This window comes from Mustelus asterias, chromosome 11, assembly GCF_964213995.1.
Source record: "Mustelus asterias chromosome 11, sMusAst1.hap1.1, whole genome shotgun sequence".
In the NCBI taxonomy this organism is placed as follows: domain Eukaryota; kingdom Metazoa; phylum Chordata; class Chondrichthyes; order Carcharhiniformes; family Triakidae; genus Mustelus; species Mustelus asterias.
This window is the reverse complement of record NC_135811.1, coordinates 63,307,734-63,326,215: the sequence shown is the minus strand read 5'-3', so window position 1 is coordinate 63,326,215 and position 18,482 is coordinate 63,307,734. Positions and strand designations below refer to the sequence as shown.

Sequence of the window (18,482 nt, the reverse complement as noted above, 5' to 3'; positions counted from 1 at the left end):
CCAGGCAGCATCCTGGTAAATCTCCTCTGCACTCTTTCCAGCGCTTCCACATCCTTCTTATAGTGAGGTGACCAGAACGGCACACAATATTCCAAATGTGGTCTCACCAAGTACATTGTTAAGTTTTCCTTGATTACAGATTTCAGCATTTTCCTGATGAGTGATTTGAGGCTAACCAGCCTGTAGGGCTCTGCTTTCTGTCTCATTCTTTCTGGATTAGATATTTGCTAACTACCAATCTGCTGGAACTTTTCTAATGTTAAGCGCATATTGGAAAATAACAGCCAGAGTATCCACTATCTCTGCAGAAGCCAAGGATCCTAAGCCTTGGGATTTGCCATATTTTAGTCCCTTAAATTTCTCCAATACTTTTTCCTCATAGTCATAGAGTAGTACAGTGCAAAAAAGACCCTTCAGCCCATCAAGTCTGCTTATAGTACTGTCCTTAATTTCTCACTCTTTTTAACAAGGCTACCTACTATATCCAAAGATAGTCCGAAGAGTTCAGGTTAGGTGGATTAGCCATGCTAAATTGTCCCTTAGTAGCCAAAAATGTGTAAATTAGGGGGATTAAAGTTCATTTATTAGTGTCACAAGTGGGGATTAGTGCGGTTACGGGGATAGGGTGGAGTTTGGGTCTGGTAAAACAGTTGGTGCAGACTCAATGGGCCGAATGCACTGTGGGATTCAATCTGTAGTTTTCAATTTTTATCTTCTGCTGACAGAAACAAAGTATTGTACTTTTTTGAACAAGGTGGGATATTTGCATTCTCTCGTTCTGTATCTAAGAGAAAATCATGGCCAATGTCTCTGAAGATAACTTCACTCACTATCAGTGGCTGCATCTTATCTGACCTGGTGATCTATCAACTTGAAGTACATCCAGGCTATCTAACAGCTCCTTTAATAAAATATAATGTTTAATCATTTTCTTTCAGCATGTGCGCGCAGCAAGTTTCTCCTTGGAGCAGTCAGGTATCCCTGAGGAAAGGCCACTGCTCCTCACACACAGTGTCTGAATCCTGGGCAAGAGTTTGGGATTGGAACTCCACATTGGTGTTGTTAGCTGCTGCGTTTGAAAGGCGCCTGCAACTGGGCCTGAACTGCCTTTAAGAGGCAGTCATGTGACCGAGCCTGTACCTTTAACTGGGTCACGTGAGCGCCAAAGGCCGCGAGAGAGAAACGGAGAAATGGTGAGTGTGAAAATGGAGAGATAAAATTTAATAAAACATTCCAACCCAGAGAGAGAATCTGATCCGGGAGAGAGGGAGTGTGGAAATAGAGAGACAGTTTGACCGGGAGGCCGCTCCCGCCTCACAGCCCCGGCTCTGGGTCCCGGGTGGGCGGGGAGGGGAGGGTCGGCGCTGGGACTTTGGGGGTCGGGGTGTCGGCCCCGGCCTGGACTTGGGGGGGGGGGGGGGTCGGGGTGCCGGCCGGCGCCCGGGCTGGGGGTCGGTGCTGTGCTGCGTTGCTGAGGGATTGTGTGCAGATTATTGATGGAGGATAAACGCAAATGTGCCCTAGGACAGGATAGGAGAGTGGTCACCAGACAGAGACATTGTATAAAACTCACCCTGTGTGAGTCTGCCTGCCATTCATTTTACATCCCCCACACCCAGGCCTTCAGCTGCTGCAGGGCACTTCGATTTTAAACAAACTGTTTTACTTTGCTAAAGTTACAAAAAAGTGCTCAGGGTGGCAAAACCAAACCTTTGACAAAGGGCTATCTGGGCTCGAAACGTCAGTTCTTTTCTCTCCTTACAGATGCTGCCTGATCTGCTGAGATTTTCCAGCATTTTCTCTTTTTGGTTTCAGCATCCGCAGTAATTTGCTTTTAAACCCAAACCTATTCCTTGCTCCAAAAATCAAATTCAAATTCCAACTGAATACAATTCAAGGTACCCACAACATAGGCAGGCAAGATAAGCCATTGCACCCTATCTTGGGCTTCATCTGATGCTTGATCTTGGCTAAAGGCTGAGGAGCTGTTTAGATGCAATTAAAGAAATAGCTATACAAATCGGGAAACAGCAATAAAGTGTCAACCACATTGGTTTGCACCTGGAGTCCATCTATAGACCGGATTGAGGACAGGTGCCAGGTCCCCTTCCCTAAAGGGTCTCGGTGAACCAGTTTGCTTGATAGACCAGTTCACTATTTCACTGATTCCAGATTTTTAAGAAGAATTGAAAATCTCAAACGGCCAAACTAGAATTTGAACTGGTTGGTATTCAAATAATCTCTCCTTGGAGAGACGTAGGATGAGAGGAGACCTAATAGAGGTATATAAGATGTTGAGAGGCATAGATCAGGTGGACTCTCAAAGGCTTTTTCCCAGGGTGGAAATGGCTGCTACGAGAGGACACAGGTTTAAGGTGCTGGGGGGTAGGTACAGGGGAAATGTTAGGGGGAAGTTTTTCACACACAGGGTGGTGGGCGAGTGGAATCGGCTGCCGTCAGTGGTGGTGGAGGCAAACTCAATAGGGTCTTTTAAGAGACTCCTGGATGAGTACATGGGACTTAATAGGATGGAGGGTTATAGGTAGGCCTAAAAGGTAGGGATATGTTCGGCATAACTTGTGGGGCCGAAGGGCCTGTTTTGTGCTGTAGTTTTTCTATGTTTCTATGATTGGTTAAGTTGCTTTCTTATAGTCCAATGAGATGACCAAGGGCCAAATATGCCTGATGTGTGGCTGAGTGGCAGCAGGAAATGCTGTTGGCTTGGCAGGTAATGCCTGGGTTAGTTCAGGATAAACTTGTGTTTCATGCTGGATTGATGGCCACATTGTAGTGAATTGTGAAAGATGTGGGGTCTGGGGTTTGAAGTGAATTTGTACATTAGAACAGGGAAGAGGATGGAATAGTATTGATGTCAAGATCCAGAATAACACTGGAGGAAGAACTGTAAAGGAATAAGACATTTAACAGGTGGTTGAGTTCTCTCTGTCCTAGAAAGGCACTTGGTACTGAGAGGAAACTGTAGCCTGGGTTGTCTTTACAAAAACCATAAGTCTATCCAAGGCTGATTGAGAATGGAAGAATGCTTGGTCTGCGTTGTGCCAGATGAACTCTCCACTGTTTGGGATAGTGGGCAGATCTTGACCAGTGTGTGGCAGATCCTAACCTGGAGTGTCAGAATCCAAGATAACCATATCCCATTAAAAGCAAGAACAGACTAACCAGTAGTGACACACCGTGGACAAATGAACTAATTGGGGAAAAATTCAAATAAATGAATAGCTGGCAAAGAAGAATGTGACAAACAAGAATATGAAAAGGTTAGGAAAGAAATTTGGGAAAAAAAATCAGGAGGCTGAGAAATTCCAAGATTAAATTATCCAGGAATTTATTCCACTGACACACATAACAGGTTAGGGATGGAGCCACAAAGGGATACAAACAAACTTCAGGCTGAAATATTATTTAATTATTTTGCTTCAGTATTTACAGGGAATCAAACAGGACATGCATAATATTAGAGGAAAAGATCAAAAAGGTACAACTTACCTGTAAGTTAGAATGAGGAGACATACTTGGTAAACTAGTCAAACCTGGAGATGATAAAACCCTGGGTCAGATGGATTGCATCCCTGCAGATTCACTAAATACTACAAAAACTATGGACCCTGACATTCCAGCAATGGTACTGAAGGCTTGTGCTCCAGAATTTGCTATTCCAGCACTGGCATCTACCCGGCAATGTGAAAAATTGCCCAGGTATGTCCTGGACAAATATAACCTGCCAATTCCTGCTTGATCAGTCCATTTTCCATCAGCGGAATGATGGAAGGTGTCATCAACAGTGCTATCAAGTGACACATACACAGTAAGTTACAACCTGCTTGCTGATGGGTTTCGCCAGGATCACTCAGCTCTTGACCTCATTACAGCCTTGGTTCAAACATGGACAAAAGTGCTAAATTCCAGAGGTGAGATGCAAGTGACTGGCCTTGACATCATGGTAGCGTTTGACCAAATGTGCCATCAAGAAGCCCTAGCAAAACTGGAGTCAATGGGAATCAGGAGGAGGACCCTCCACTAGTTGGAGTCATACCTGACACGTAGGAAGATGGTTGTGTTGGTTGGAGGCCAATCCTCTCACTTCCAGGACAACTCTGCAGGAATCCCTCAGGATAGTGTCCTAGGCCCAACCATCTTCAACTGCTTCATCAATGACTTTTCTTTACATGTTAAGGTCGGAAGTGGGGATATCCACTCCAGGTTTCAAAATGATCAGTGCCATTTGGGACTCTTCAAATAAGTGAAGCAGTCCATGTCCATATGCAGCAAGACCCATGGCAACATTCAGGCTTGGGCTGGTAAGAGACAAGTAACATTTGCACCATGCAAGTGCCAAGCAATGACCATCCCAAGCAAGATCTGACCATCTCATCTTCACATTCAATGAAATCACTGAATCCCCCACTGTTAACATCCTGGGTGTTACCATTGACCAGAAACTGACAGGACTAGCCATATAAATTCTGTGGCGACCAGAGCAGGTCTGAAGGTGGGAATTCTGTGGTGAGTAACTCCCGTCCTGATTCCCAAATTCTGTCCACTATCTACAAGGCACAAGTCGGGAGTGTGGTGGAATGCTCTGCCTGGGTGAGTGTAGTTCCAACAACATTTGAGATGCCCAACACGACTCCAAAGATGTGCAGGTTAGTTCGATTGGCAATGCTAAATTGTCCCTTAGTGTCAGGGGGACTAGCAGGGTATGTGGGGGTACGGGGATAGGACCTGGGTGGGACTTTTGTCGGTGCAGACTTGATGGGTCGAATGGCCTCTTTCTTCACTGTACATATGTATATGGGGAGGGGACACAGACTATTAGCAGAATAAGGGCACGGCAACAGAGAGTAAAGTAACCAAGTCATAGGAGGAGTGCAGCTGTATTAAGTTTCAAGGGAGTAAGGCAAGGTTGGATGGCCTCTACTTTCATGGCAGGAGTATTGCAAGTAAAACGGAGGAGTTAAGGGCACTGGTTGACATGTGGAATTGTGATATAGCAGCTATCACAGAAACGTGGTTGAGGGAGGGGCAGGATTGGCAACTCAATATTCTGGGCTATATCATCTTCAGGTGAGACAGAGGAGGAGGTATTGCATTATTAGTTAAGGAGTCAGTTACTGCAGTAAGGAGAGATGATATCTTGGAGGGGGCATCAAATGAAGCTTTGTGGGTAGAGTTTAGAATAAAAAAGGGGCAGCCACTTTATTAGGTGTTTATTATAGACCCCCAGATAGAGGGATATTGAGGAGCAAACGTGTTCAGTTTGTGGAGGTGTATAATAACAATACGGTAATTATAGGTGATTTCAACTTTCCCAACATTAACTGGGATAGACATAGCATTAAGGGCTAAGATGGACTGGATTTCTTGTAATGTGCACAGGAGAACTTTTAGGCCAATATGTACATGGTCCAACATGAAAAGGAACTGTGCTGGACCTGAATCATAGAATGGCAGAAAGGGCCATTGGGTCCATCCAGCCTGGACTGACAACAATCTCACCCTATCCCCATAAACCTACATATTTACCCTGCTAATCTCCCAGACACGAAGGACAACTTGAGTCCAATCTACCTGATCCACTCATCTTTGAACTGTGGGAGGAAACCGGAACACCCAGAGAAAGCCCAGGCTGACACAGGGAGAAGGTGCAAACTTAAAACAGACAGTCACCCGAGGCTGGAATTGAATCCGGATCACTGGTGCAATGAGACAGCAGTGCTAACCACCGTGGAGGTGGTGGTGGTGGGGAAGCATTTTAGTGATAGCAGTCGCAACATGGTACAATTTAGGCTTGTTTTGGATAAGTTGCAAAAAAAAATTTTGGATTGGGGAGAGCGGATTTTAGTAAACTAAACCAGGATCTGGCATCGTAGACCAGGAACAGCTACTAGTGGGAAAAACTATATAAAAGGAGGCATTCAAAAAGGAAATGGGGAGGGTGCAAGCCCAGCATGTTTCCTCCAGTGTGATAGGAAGGAGAACCATGAATGACCAGAGATATCCAGAATATGATGAGAAAGGCTTTTAGCAGGTACAAGGGGAGCAAATTAGTGGAGACATTAGTGCAGTACAGAAAGGGCAGGGTGGAGTTTAAGAAAGCAATTAGAAGAGGGGTGGTCGTGTCTCACAAACTTGATCGAGTTTTCGAGGAAGTGACGAAGATGATAGATTGAGGGTAGGGCAATGAATGTTGTCTACATGGACTTCAGTAAGGCCTTTGACAAGGTCCCTCATGGCAGACTGGTGCAGAAGATGAAGTCGCATGGGATCAGAGGTGAGCTGGCAAGGTGGATACAAAACTGGCTCAGTCAAAGAAGTCATGATGTGGAGATGCCGGCGTTGGACTGGGGTAAGCACAGTAAGAAGTCTCACAACACTAGGTTAAAGTCCAACAGGTTTATTTGGTAGCAAATACCATAAGCTTTTGGAGCGCTGCCCCTTCGTCAGATGGAGTGGATATCACTCCATCTGACGAAGGGGCAGCACTCCGAAAGCTTATGGTATTTGCTACCAAATAAACCTGTTGGACTTTAACCTGGTGTTGTGAGACTTCTTACTCAGTCAAAGAAGACAGAGGGTGCATAGAACATAGAACAGTACAGCACAGTACAGGTCCTTCGGCCCTCGATGTTGTGCCGAGTTTTGTCCGAAACCAAGATCAAGCTATCCCACTCCCTATCATTCTGGTGTGCTCCATGTGCCTATCCAATAACCGCTTGAAAGTTCCTAAAGTGTCCGACTCCACTATCACAGCAGGCAGTCCATTCCACACCCCAACCACTCTCGGTGAGTAAAGAATCTAGCTCGGACATCCGTCCTATATCATAAGAACATAAGAACATAAGAAATAGGAGCAGGAGTAGGCCATCTAGCCCCTCGAGCCTGCCCCGCCATTCAATAAGATCATGGCTGATCTGACGTGGATCAGTACCACTTACCCGCCTGATCCCCATAACCCTTAATTCCCTTACCGATCAGGAATCCATCCATCCGCGCTTTAAACATATTCAGCGAGGTAGCCTCCACCACCTCAGTGGGCAGAGAATTCCAGAGATTCACCACCCTCTGGGAGAAGAAGTTCCTCCTCAACTCTGTCTTAAACCGACCCCCTTTATTTTGAGGCTGTGTCCTCTAGTTTTAACTTCCTTACTAAGTGGAAAGAATCTCTCCGCCTCCACCCTATCCAGCCCCCGCATTATCTTATAAGTCTCCATAAGATCCCCCCTCATCCTTCTAAACTCCAACGAGTACAAACCCAATCTCCTCAGCCTCTCCTCATAATCCAAACCCCTCATCTCCGGTATCAACCTGGTGAACCTTCTCTGCACTCCCTCCAATGCCAATATATCCTTCCTCATATAAGGGGACCAATACTGCACACAGTATTCCAGCTGCGGCCTCACCAATGCCCTGTACAGGTGCATCAAGACATCCCTGCTTTTATATTCTATCCCCCTCGCAATATAGGCCAACATCCCATTTGCCTTCTTGATCACCTGTTGTACCTGCAGACTGGGCTTTTGCGTCTCATGCACAAGGACCCCCAGGTCCCTTTGCACGGTAGCCATATCTCCCGCCATGAACCTTCTAGTTATAGGGTAGCAGTGGAAGGGTACGTTTCTGAATGGAGGGCTGTGACAAGTGGTGTTCCTCAGGGATCAGTGCTGGGACCTTTGCTGTTTGTAATATATATAAATGATTTGGAGGAAAATGTAACTGAATTGATTAGTAAGTTTGTGGACGACACAAAGGTTGGTGGATTTGCGGATAGTGATGAGGACCATCAGAGGATACAGCAGGGTATAGATCAGTTGGAGACTTAGAAGGAGACTTGGGCGCAGAGATGGCAGATGGAGTTTAATCTGGACAAATGTGAGGTAATGCATTTTGGAAGGTCTAATACAGATAGGAAATATACAGTAAATGGCAGAACCCTTGGGTGTATTGATAGGCAAAGGGATCTGGGTGTACAAGTACACAGGTCACTGAAAGTGGCAATGCAGGTGGAGAAGGTAGTCAAGAAGGCATACGGCATGCTTGCCTGCATCGGCCGGGGTATTGAGTTTAAAAATTGGCAAGTCATGTTGCAGCTTTATAGAACCTTAGTTAGGCCGCACTTGGAATAAAGTGTTCAATTCTGGTCGCCACACTACCAGAAGGATGTGGAGGCTTTCGAGAGGGTACAGAAAAGAGGCCGAATGCCCGTGACCGCTGAAGTGTTCCCCGACAGGAAGAGAACACCCTTGCATGGTGATTGTCGAGCGGCGTTAAAAGAACAAAGAACAATACAGCACAGGAACAGGCCCTTCGGCCCTCCAAGCCCGTGCTGCTCCCTGGTCCAAACTAGACCATTCTTTTGTATCCCTCCATTCCCACTCCGTTCATGTGGCTATCTAGATAAGTCTTAAACGTTCCCAGTGTGTCCGCCTCCACCACCTTGCCCGGCAGCGCATTCCAGGCCCCCACCACCCTCTGTGTAAAATATGTCCTTCTGATATCCGTGTTAAACCTCCTCCCCCCCCTCACCTTGAACCTATGACCCCTCGTGAACGTCACCACCGACCTGGGAAAAAGCTTCCCACCGTTCACCCTATCTATGTCTTTCATAATTTTATACACCTCTATTAGGTCACCCCTCATCCTCCGTCTTTCCAGTGGGAACAACCCCAGTTTACCCAATCTCTCCTCATAACTAAGCCCTTCCATACCAGGCAACATCCTGGTAAACCTCCTCTGCACTCTCTCTAAAGCCTCCACGTCCTTCTGGTAGTGTGGCGACCAGAACTGGACGAAGTATTCCAAATGTGGCCGAACCAACGTTCTATACAACTTCAACATCAGATCCCAACTTTTAAACTCTATGCCCCGTCCTATAAAGGCAAGCATGCCATATTCCTTATTCACTACCTTCTCCACCTGTGACGTCACCTTCAAGGATCTGTGGACTTGCACACCCAGGTCCCTCTGCGTATCTACACCCTTTATGGTTCTGCCATTTATCGTATAGCTCCCCCCTACGTTAGTTCTACCGGTGTTCATTCATCCGTTGTTGTAGCGTCTGCATGGTCTCCCCAATGTATCATGCCTCGGGTCATCCTTTCCTGCAGCGTATCAGGTAGACAACGTTGGCCGAGTTGCAAGAGTAGGTACCGTGTACCTGGTGGATGGTGTTCTCACGTGAGATGATGGCATCCGTGTCGATGATCCGGCACGTCTTGCAGAGGTTGCTGTGGCAGGGTTGTGTGGTGTCGTTGTCACTGTTCTCCTGAAGGCTGGGTAGTTTGCTGCGGACAATGGTCTGTTTGAGGTTGTGCGGTTGTTTGAAGGCAAGAAGTGGGGGTGTGGGGATGGCCTTGGCGAGATGTTCGTCTTCATCAATGATATGTTGAAGGCTCCGGAGAAGATGTTGTAGCTTCTCTGCTCCGGGGAAGTACTCCGGCATTCGGCCTCTGATCTTCGGGTAAGCATTCTCCAAGGTGGCTGTTGTAGGTAAAAAGATACCTCTGAGACTGTTAGTGAATCAAAGTACAGTGGCTTTATTACAAAAGCTTTTGGGAGAGACCTGGCACCTGAAAGCAGTTCACCAGACTTCTCTCCGAATACAAGTTAAGATCAGATATTTATCCATATATTTTCACCCCTGGTCACGTCCACATTTTCTCACGATTATTGCTCCCTCGGTGGTTCCATCCTTCACGTAGTCCGTGTAATCGTAGTCATCCTAAGGCTGCGACTGTCTGTTCTGGCGCCTCTATGTGGCGGACATCTGTGGTTTGTTTATCCAGCATACAAGATTATAAGTTTGCACAAACAAGTTAACTGAAGTACAGGGGCTGATATAACAATTTATATCGGTAAGGATAACTGGTATATAATAAATATATATTAATTTATTATTATACGATCACAGAAGGCATGCATGTAAGCTCCACCATGTTAAACAGAAGTACATAATATAAAAGATCATAAAATAGATACTAGCTGGGTTAGCCACATTCCTGAACACAATTAGCTGGGAAAATCATAAGCTTGTGTACAACAGCAGGGACAGTTGCTTCTCTTATCTGAGTAAAGAATTTCCTGCCACATTGTGTGCTTCAGAGAAGAAAAACTCCCAATTTGCATTCCACCCTCGAGTCACAACGGGCCATCTGAACAGATGAACACCTAAAGTAGCAAGTTGCCCTAAAGTATTCCTGAGAATAGAGTCCATTTTTGACACTAGCGCAAGTGCTGAGCTTGGAGGTAACTTGCTCTTCAGTTTGCAGAAGAGTGAAAAGTAGCTAATCTAACACTGCTGTTTAAGAAGGGAGGGAGGCAGCAGATGGGAAATTATAGGCCAGTTTGCCTGACTTCGGTTTTCAAGTCCATTATTAAAGATGAGATCGCGGAGTACTTGGAAGTGCATGATAAAACAGGACTGAGTCAGCACGGCTTCATCAAGGGGAGGTCATATCTGACAAATCTGTTACAGTTCTTTGAGGAGGTAACAAGGAAGTTAGATAAAGGAGAACCAGTGGACGTGATTTATTTAGATTGTGATAGGTGCGCATAGCAGACTGTTAAATAAGTTAAGAGCCCATGGTGTTAAGGGTAAGATCCTAGCATGGATAGAGAATTGGTTGACTGGCAGAAGGCAAAGAGTGGGGATAAAGGGGTCTTTTTCAGGATGGCAGCCGGTGACTAGTGGTGTGCCTCGGGTCAGTGCTGGGACCACAACTTTTCACAAAATACATAAACGATTTGGAAAAAGGAACTGAAGGCACTGCTGCTAAGTTTGCAGATGATGCAAAGATATGTAGAGGGACAGGTAGTATTGAAGAAGCAGGGGGGGCTGCAGAAGGACTTGGACAGGGGTGGCACGGTAGCACAGTGGTTAGCACTGCTGCTTCACAGCTCCAGGGACCTGGGTTCGATTCCCGGCTCGGGTCACTGTCTGTGTGGAGTTTGCACATTCTCCTCGTGTCTGCGTGGGTTTCCTCCGGGTGCTCCGGTTTCCTCCCACAGTCCAAAGATGTGCAGGTTAGGTTGATTGGCTATGCTAAAATTGCCCCTTAGTGTCCTGAGATGTGTAGGTTAGAGGGATTAGCAGGTAAATGTGTAGGGATATGGGGGTAGGGCCTGGGTGGGATTGTGGTCGGTGCAGACTCGATGGGCCGAATGGCCTGTTTCTGCACTGTAGGGTTTCTATGATTTCTAGGTTAGGAAAGTGGGCAAAAAAGTGGCAGATGGAATACAATGTGGAAAAGTGAGGTTATGCACTTTGGAAGGAGGAATGGAGGCATAGACTATTTTCTAAATGGGGGAATGCTTAGGAAATCAGAAACACAAAGGGACTTTGGAGTCCTTGTTCAAGATTCTCTTAAGGTTAACATGCAGGTTCAGTTGGCAGTTAGGAAGGCAAATGCAATGTTAGCATTCATGTCAAGAGGGCTAGAATGCAAGAGCAGGAATGTACTTCTGAGGCAGTATAAGGCCCTGGTCAGACCCCATTTGGAGTATTGTGAGCAGTTTTGGGTCCTGTAGCTAAGGAAGGATGTGCTGGCCTTGGAAAGGGTTCAGAGGAGGTTCACAAGAATGATCCCTGGAATGAAGAGCTTGTTGTATGAGGAACGGTTGAGGACTCTGGGTCTGTACTCGTTGGAGTTTAGAAGGATGAGGGGGGATCTTATTGAAACTTGCGAGGCCTGGATAGAGTGGACGTGAAGAGGATGTTTCCACTAGTAGGAAAAACTAAAACCAGAGGACACAACCTCAGGCGAAAGGGAAGATCCTTTAAAACAGAGATGAAGAGGAATTTCTTCAGCCAGAGAGTGGTGAATCTGTGGAAATCTTTGCCGCAGAAGGCTGTGGAGGCCAGGTCATTGAGTGTCTTTAAGACAGAGATAGATAGGTTCTTGATTAATAAGGGGATCAGGGGTTATGGGGAAATGGCAGGAGAACAGGGATTAGAAAAATATCAGCCTTGATTGAATGGCGGAGCAGACTCGATGGACCAAGTGGCCTAATTCTGCTCCTATGTTTTATGGTCTTATTTATTCAAACATCAAAGACAACAGGAATACCCAAGTCGAAATTAGACCATGGCAGTTAAGTTCATTTTAAATAAGTATATCTAGTTACAGTAATAAAAGTCAACGTAGTTGTGCATAGTCCCTTTAACTATTTTTGTGTAGCTACGCACAAGTGTTATTTCTGAAAGCTAACGTTCAGGCTGCTGAACTCCTCTTAGCAGGAACATTTGTGAACATGTGCTGTAAACACACATGGTTCACTGATGCCCTTCAGGGAAAAAGTCTTCCATCTTCACCAGTCTGAACTACATTGACTCCAGACCCAGGCAGTGCAGTTGACTCTAACTGCCCTCTAAGCCTAGTAAGTCACTCATTTGTATCAAATCGCCAGGAAAAAAATGTAATCCACATAGGCTGCAACAGTTCCAGAAGGCAGCTCAGCCACCTTCTCTTGGTCAGTTTGGGATTATCATTATACCGCTGATCTTGTGCATTCTACAAATGAATAAAACATAAATGCATGCATTTGAATTAATGGCAGCATGTGCATTCTTTGTGTAACTATTGACGATAGATTCATAGATTGTGGTGATAGCTTTGTCTCTCCTGTCTTCTCCAGAGTTTCTTAGGTGGTTTATTTACTCCAGTGTGTGACATCAATATCGTCCTCAATGACGCAGACACCAGGAAAACAGCAGAGATTAAAAGTGAAGATGGCAAAATAGAGAAACATTATCTGTTTTATGATGGTGAATCTGTAACAGGGAAGGTAAGCATTTTTTACTGATGTGTATTTGTTCTGGTTGTTTCTTCCACCAACACTCTTTTGAAAAGGGAGGACTTAAGGTATTCAGACACTGAGAATTATTGGAAGTGCTGACTATTTTTCCCCAGTATGTGGGTGACATTGCATTCCACCCATTCTTAGATACTCGGAGATGGTGGTGGGACTTGACCCTGAGCCTCCACGTTCTGGGCAGCTATGATGTTCTCTCAGTATCGTTGGGAAGCAATTTATAGATGATTGTGAAGTGCAGTAAGAACAAATAATGTAGAAAGGGATTGAGATTGTTTATGTGGGTAGGCAGATGAAACTGTCCATTCTCGCCAATGAGAGATCGTGATACTGGTCAGTCCTCCAAGGCAATCAGTGAATCAGACCAGTCGATGATTCTCTCTAAAGGAATTGATGATGCTGGGTTGCTTTTAAAATGGGTCAGTTTGCAAGTGATGATAGGGATTTGGTGAAATTCCCAAATGAATATTTTGCTTCCTTTCCACACCAAAGAAGTGATATTTACAATGGATTGAGAATAGACAAAAAAATGAGATTGAAATCAAACAGACACTGAATTGAGAATAGACAAAAAAATGAGATTGAAATCAGACAGGTGGTTTCTACCTAAAGGAAATTGTGATACATTAATTATCTTTGGGCTTGTTGAATTTAGCAATGTTACCAGTTGATCAAAGAAAATAAATGGTATTGCTGAAAAAAGAGACACGTCAAAACCTTTTGCTTTGCACTCATCAGGACACTTGGCAAGAATGCCAATATAAGGAGAAAGCAACCATTTGTATTGTATGAGAATAGAATGCTGATTGGTTGATAAGTTGCCATGCAAAATGCACCCAGGTGATAGTGCACTATTGCAAGCATTGTTTGAAATTTAATCCAGCTTGACCCTGATTGGTCACGGCATTACCCTGGGGAATGAATTAGTGAGTGGCTGTCAATTTGTTTAGCTGAATGAGGCGCAAAGTGTGTATGTGTTTTTTTCTGTCTGCAAAGAGCAAGTCCTTGTGCATTAGTATATGTAGCTTTCAGTATATGCAAATGCATCACACTGTGTACCCGACTGACAATCTTAAATTGGCTGTCAGTGTAATTCTTAGCACACTGAGGATTATCTAGCAAATGTTGCCCAATCGCAGAACCACATTCAATGTTGGGCACTGTTTTAAATTTTGCAAGCATGGGCTGGTTAGGTACGAGATTACCTGTAAAGACTCGCATTCCAACCATTATTTTGTAAATTGAGTTTGTGTCTTTATATGCCCTGTTTGTGAACAGAACTCCCACTTACCTGACGAAGGAGCAGCGCTCCGAAAGCTAGTGGCTTTTGCTACCAAATAAGCCTGTTGGACTTTAACCTGGTGTTGTGAGGCTTCTTACTGTGTTTACCCCAGTCCAACGCTGGCATCTCCACATCATAGGTACGATCTGTACATTGCCCTAACAGTAGCTGGGACTTGCCGTTTGATACAAACTTGCCAGTCTTTGCATTGTACGGGAGCATGGTGGCACAGTGATTAGCACTGCAGCCTCACCGCCAGGGGTCCGGGTTTGATTTCTGGCTTGGGTCACTGTCTATGTGGAAGCACCTTCTTCCCGTGCCTGCGTGGGTTTCCTCCGGGTGCTTCGGTTTCCTCCCACAGTCCAAAAGACATGCTGGTTAGGTGGATTGGCTATGCTAAATTCTCCTCAGTGTACCCGAACAGGCGCTGGAGTGTGGCAACGAAGGGATTTTCACAGTCATTTCATTGCAGTGTTAATGTAAGCCCACTTTTGAATTGCAAATAAACTTATAAAACTTAGAAACTGATAACTCACATCACACTGGCTCTGAAATTCACATCCCACATTTCTCATTTGTGTGGTGGGCAGTGTCTCTTTTTGGCCTGAAGGCAGCATCCTGTTAGTGGTGAATACCACGTGTTGCTACTGTATAGTAGCAGTGTCAAACAGCTAGCTTCACCTGTTGCTCAGATTCTTGAGATACCTTGCCCTTCCAGGATAATCAGAGGTAAATTGGGGACTTTTCAGAGCCAAAGGTAAGGGCTTTATGCCCATCTTTGAGTTTGTGTGATATTCAGCACAAAATAATCTGGGTAGCCATCATCCTTCAGGATGAAAAGCTTGGCAACATGTCTCTCTTCAGTAATTTGCAGGTTCTGTGCTACCAATCATAGAATAGAATCCCTACAGTGCAGAAGGAGGCTATTCAGCCCATCGAGTCTGTACCGACCACAATCTCACCCAGGCCCTACCCCTGTAACCCCATGTATTTACCCTGCTAATCCCCTGACACAATTTAGCATGGCCAAAACCTAACCCACGCATCTTTGGAGTGTGGGAGAAAACCGGAGCACCCAGAGGAAACCCACGCAGACACTGGGAGAATGTGCAAACTCCACACAGTGACTTGAGGCCGGAATTGAACCAGGGTCCCTGGCGCTGTGAGGCAGCAGTGCTAATCACTGTCACCGTGCCACCCCATGTAAAGGTTGTGTATTCAGAACAAAAAACAGTGACTTTAATGTCAGACTACTAGACTAAAGTTAAAGTTTATTCATTAGTCACAAGTAAGGCTTACATTAACACTGCAATGAAATTACTGTGAAATTTTCCTGGTCGCCAGTCCAGCGCCTGTTCGGGTCAATGCACCTAACCAGCACGCTTTTCAGAATGTGGGAGGAAACCAGAACACCTGGAGGAAACACAGGGAAAACGTGCAAACTCCACACAGACAGTAACCCAAGCCAGGAATCGAACCTGGGTCCCTGGCCCTGTGAGGCAGCAGCGCTAGCCACTCTGCCACTGTGCCATGCTGAACATTGGATGCTTGGCCAACACTGTTTTACCCAAGCATGTGGTTCTCTTTCGATGGTTCTGGTGCCTTAAACAATAAATTATCCACCTTCCCAGTAAATCTTTAAGGAGCAGTATTACTGCTCCAAACCCACACTGTACATGTGATATTCAATTGTGCAGGGCTTTGGTGAAATTGCATGTGGAGTGCTGTGGAATACTGTTTAAGTCTCCACTTTTGAGAAAGAATATACTTGCATTGGAGGCAGTGCAGCAAAGGTTCACTAAATTGGACTCTGGCATGAGGAGGTTGTCCTTTGATGTGAGGCTGAGTAAATTGGGCCTGTAGTCTCTGGAATTTAGTAGAATGAGAGGTGATCCCACTGAAGTATACAAGATTCTGAAGGCGTTTGAGAGAGTGGACACACAGATTGTTTCTGCTGGTCAGGGAATCTAAAACATGGAGGCGCAATCTCAGGATAAGATACCAATCATTTAGGACTGAGATGATGAAAAATTACTTCAAATGAGTTGCTTATCTTTGGAATTATCTACCCCAGAATTATAGGTGCACTGGGGAAGCATGGAGGCACACTGCTGCCTTGCAGCGCTAGGGTCCCGGGTTTGATTCCCAGCTTGGGTCACTGTCTGGCGGAGTTTGCACGTTCTCCCCGTGTCTGCGTGGGTTTCCTCCGGGTGCTCTGGTTTCCTCCCACAGTCCAAAAGACATGCTGGTTAGGTGCATTGGCCATGATAAATTCTCCCTCAGTGTACCTGAACAGGCGTTGCAGTGTGGCAACTAGGGGATTTTCACAGTAACTTTGTTGATTTGATTTATTATTGTCACATGTATTAGTATACAGTAAAAAGTATTGTTTCTTGCGCACCATACAGACAAAGCATACCATTCATAGAGAAGGAAAGGAGAGAGTGCAGAATGTAATGTTACAGTCATAGCTAGGGTATAGAGAAAGTTCAACTTAATGTGAAGTAGGTCCATTCAAAAGTCTGATGGCAGCAGGGAAGAAGCCGTTCTCGAATCAGTTGGTACGTGACTTCAGACTTTTGTATCTTTTTCCTGACGGAAGAAGGTGGAAGAGAGAATGTCCGGGGTGCGTGGGGTCCTTAATTATGCTGGCTGCTTTGCCGAGGCAGCAGGAAGTGTAGACAGAGTCAATGGATGGGAGGCTGGTGTGTATGATGGATTGGGCTACATTCACGACATTTTGGGTTTTTTTTGCAGTCTTGAGCAGAGTAGCAGCCATACCAAGCTGTGATACAACCAGAGAGAATGCTTTCTATGGTGCAGCTGTAAAAGTTGATGAGAGTCGTAGCTGACATGCCAAATTTCCTTAATAGAACATAGAAAAACTACAGCACAAACAGGTCCTTCGGCCCACAAGTTGCGCCGGTCATGTCCCTACCTACCTAGGCTTATAAATAGACTTACCTATGACCCTCAATCCTATTAAGTCCCATGTACTCATCCAGAAGTCTCTTAAAAGACCCTATCGAGTTTGCCTCCACCACCACTGACGGCAGCCGATTCCACTCACCCACCACCCTCTGAGTGAAAAACTTACCCCTGACATCTCCTCTGTACCTACTCCCCAGCACCTTAAACCTGTGTCCCCTCGTAGCAACCATTTCAGCCCTGGGAAAAAGCCTCTGAGAATCCACCCGATCTATACCTCTCAACATCTTGTACACCTCTATCAGGTCACCTCTCATCCTTCGTCTCTCCAAGGAGAAAAGACCGAGCTCCCTCACAACCTATCCTCATAAGGCATGCCACCCAATCCAGGCAACATCCTTGTAAATCTCCTCTGCACCCTTTCTATGGCTTCCACATCCTTTCTGTAATGAGGCGACCAGAACTGGGCACAGTACTCCAGGTGGGGTCTGACAAGGGTCTTGCAAAGCTGCATCATTATCCCCCGACTCCTAAACTCAATCCCTCGATTGATGAAGGCCAGCACACCATATGCCTTCTTAACCACCTCCTCCACCTGCGAGGCTGATTTAAGAGTCCTATGGACCCGGACCCCAAGGTCCTTCTGATCCTCTACACTGCTAAGAGTCTTACCCCTGATATTATACTCCTCCTTCCCATTTGACCTGCCAAAATGGACCACTACGCATTTATCCGGGTTGAAGTCCATCTGCCACTTCTCCGCCGAGTCTTGCATCCTATCTATGTCACTCTGCAGCTTCTGACATCCCTCCAAACTTTCCACAACACCACCAACCTCCATGTCGTCGGCAAACTTGCCAACCCATCCCTCCACTTCCTCATCCAGGTCATTTATGAAGATGACAAACAGCAAGGGTCCCAGAACAGATCCCAGAGGCACTCCACTGGTGACCAACTTCCATTCAGAAAAAGACCCATCTACAACCACTCTCTGCCTTCTGCAGGCAAGCCAGTTCTGGATCCACAAGGCAACAGCCCCTTGGATCCCATGCCCTCTCACTTTCTCGAGAAGTCTTGCATGGGGGACCTTATGTAAACCACATCTACCGCTTTTCCTTCGTCAATGTGTTTAGTCACATTTTCAAAGAACTCCACCAGGCTTGTAAGGCACGATTTGCCTTTGACAAAGCTGTGCTGACTACTTTTGAGCATACTAAACTTCTCTAAATGTTCATAAATCCTGTCCCTCAGGATCTTCTCCATCAATTTGCCAACCACTGAGGTTAGACTCACCGGTCTATCCCTATTCCCTTTCTTGAATATAGGAACCACATCCACAATCCTCCGGAACCTCTCCCGTCTCCATCGACGACGCAAAGATCATCGCCAGAGGCTCTGCAATCTCTTCCCTCGTCTCCCACAGTAACCTGGGGTACATCCTTAA

The 18,482-nt window shown here is 45.7% G+C and overlaps 1 protein-coding gene across 1 annotated transcript in view; it reads left to right on the top strand.

The window, feature by feature from the left end:
- The first annotated feature begins 1,110 nt into the window (after window positions 1–1,110).
- vps26a (VPS26, retromer complex component A) overlaps window positions 1,111–18,482 on the top strand; it is a 52,847-nt gene continuing 35,475 nt past the window's right edge. Inside the window, exons 1-2 of the mRNA XM_078223661.1 lie at window positions 1,111–1,193; window positions 12,652–12,801. Coding sequence (XP_078079787.1) covers window positions 1,191–1,193; window positions 12,652–12,801 — 153 coding nt within the window. The 5' untranslated portion in view covers window positions 1,111–1,190. The remainder of the gene's footprint in view (window positions 1,194–12,651; window positions 12,802–18,482) is intronic.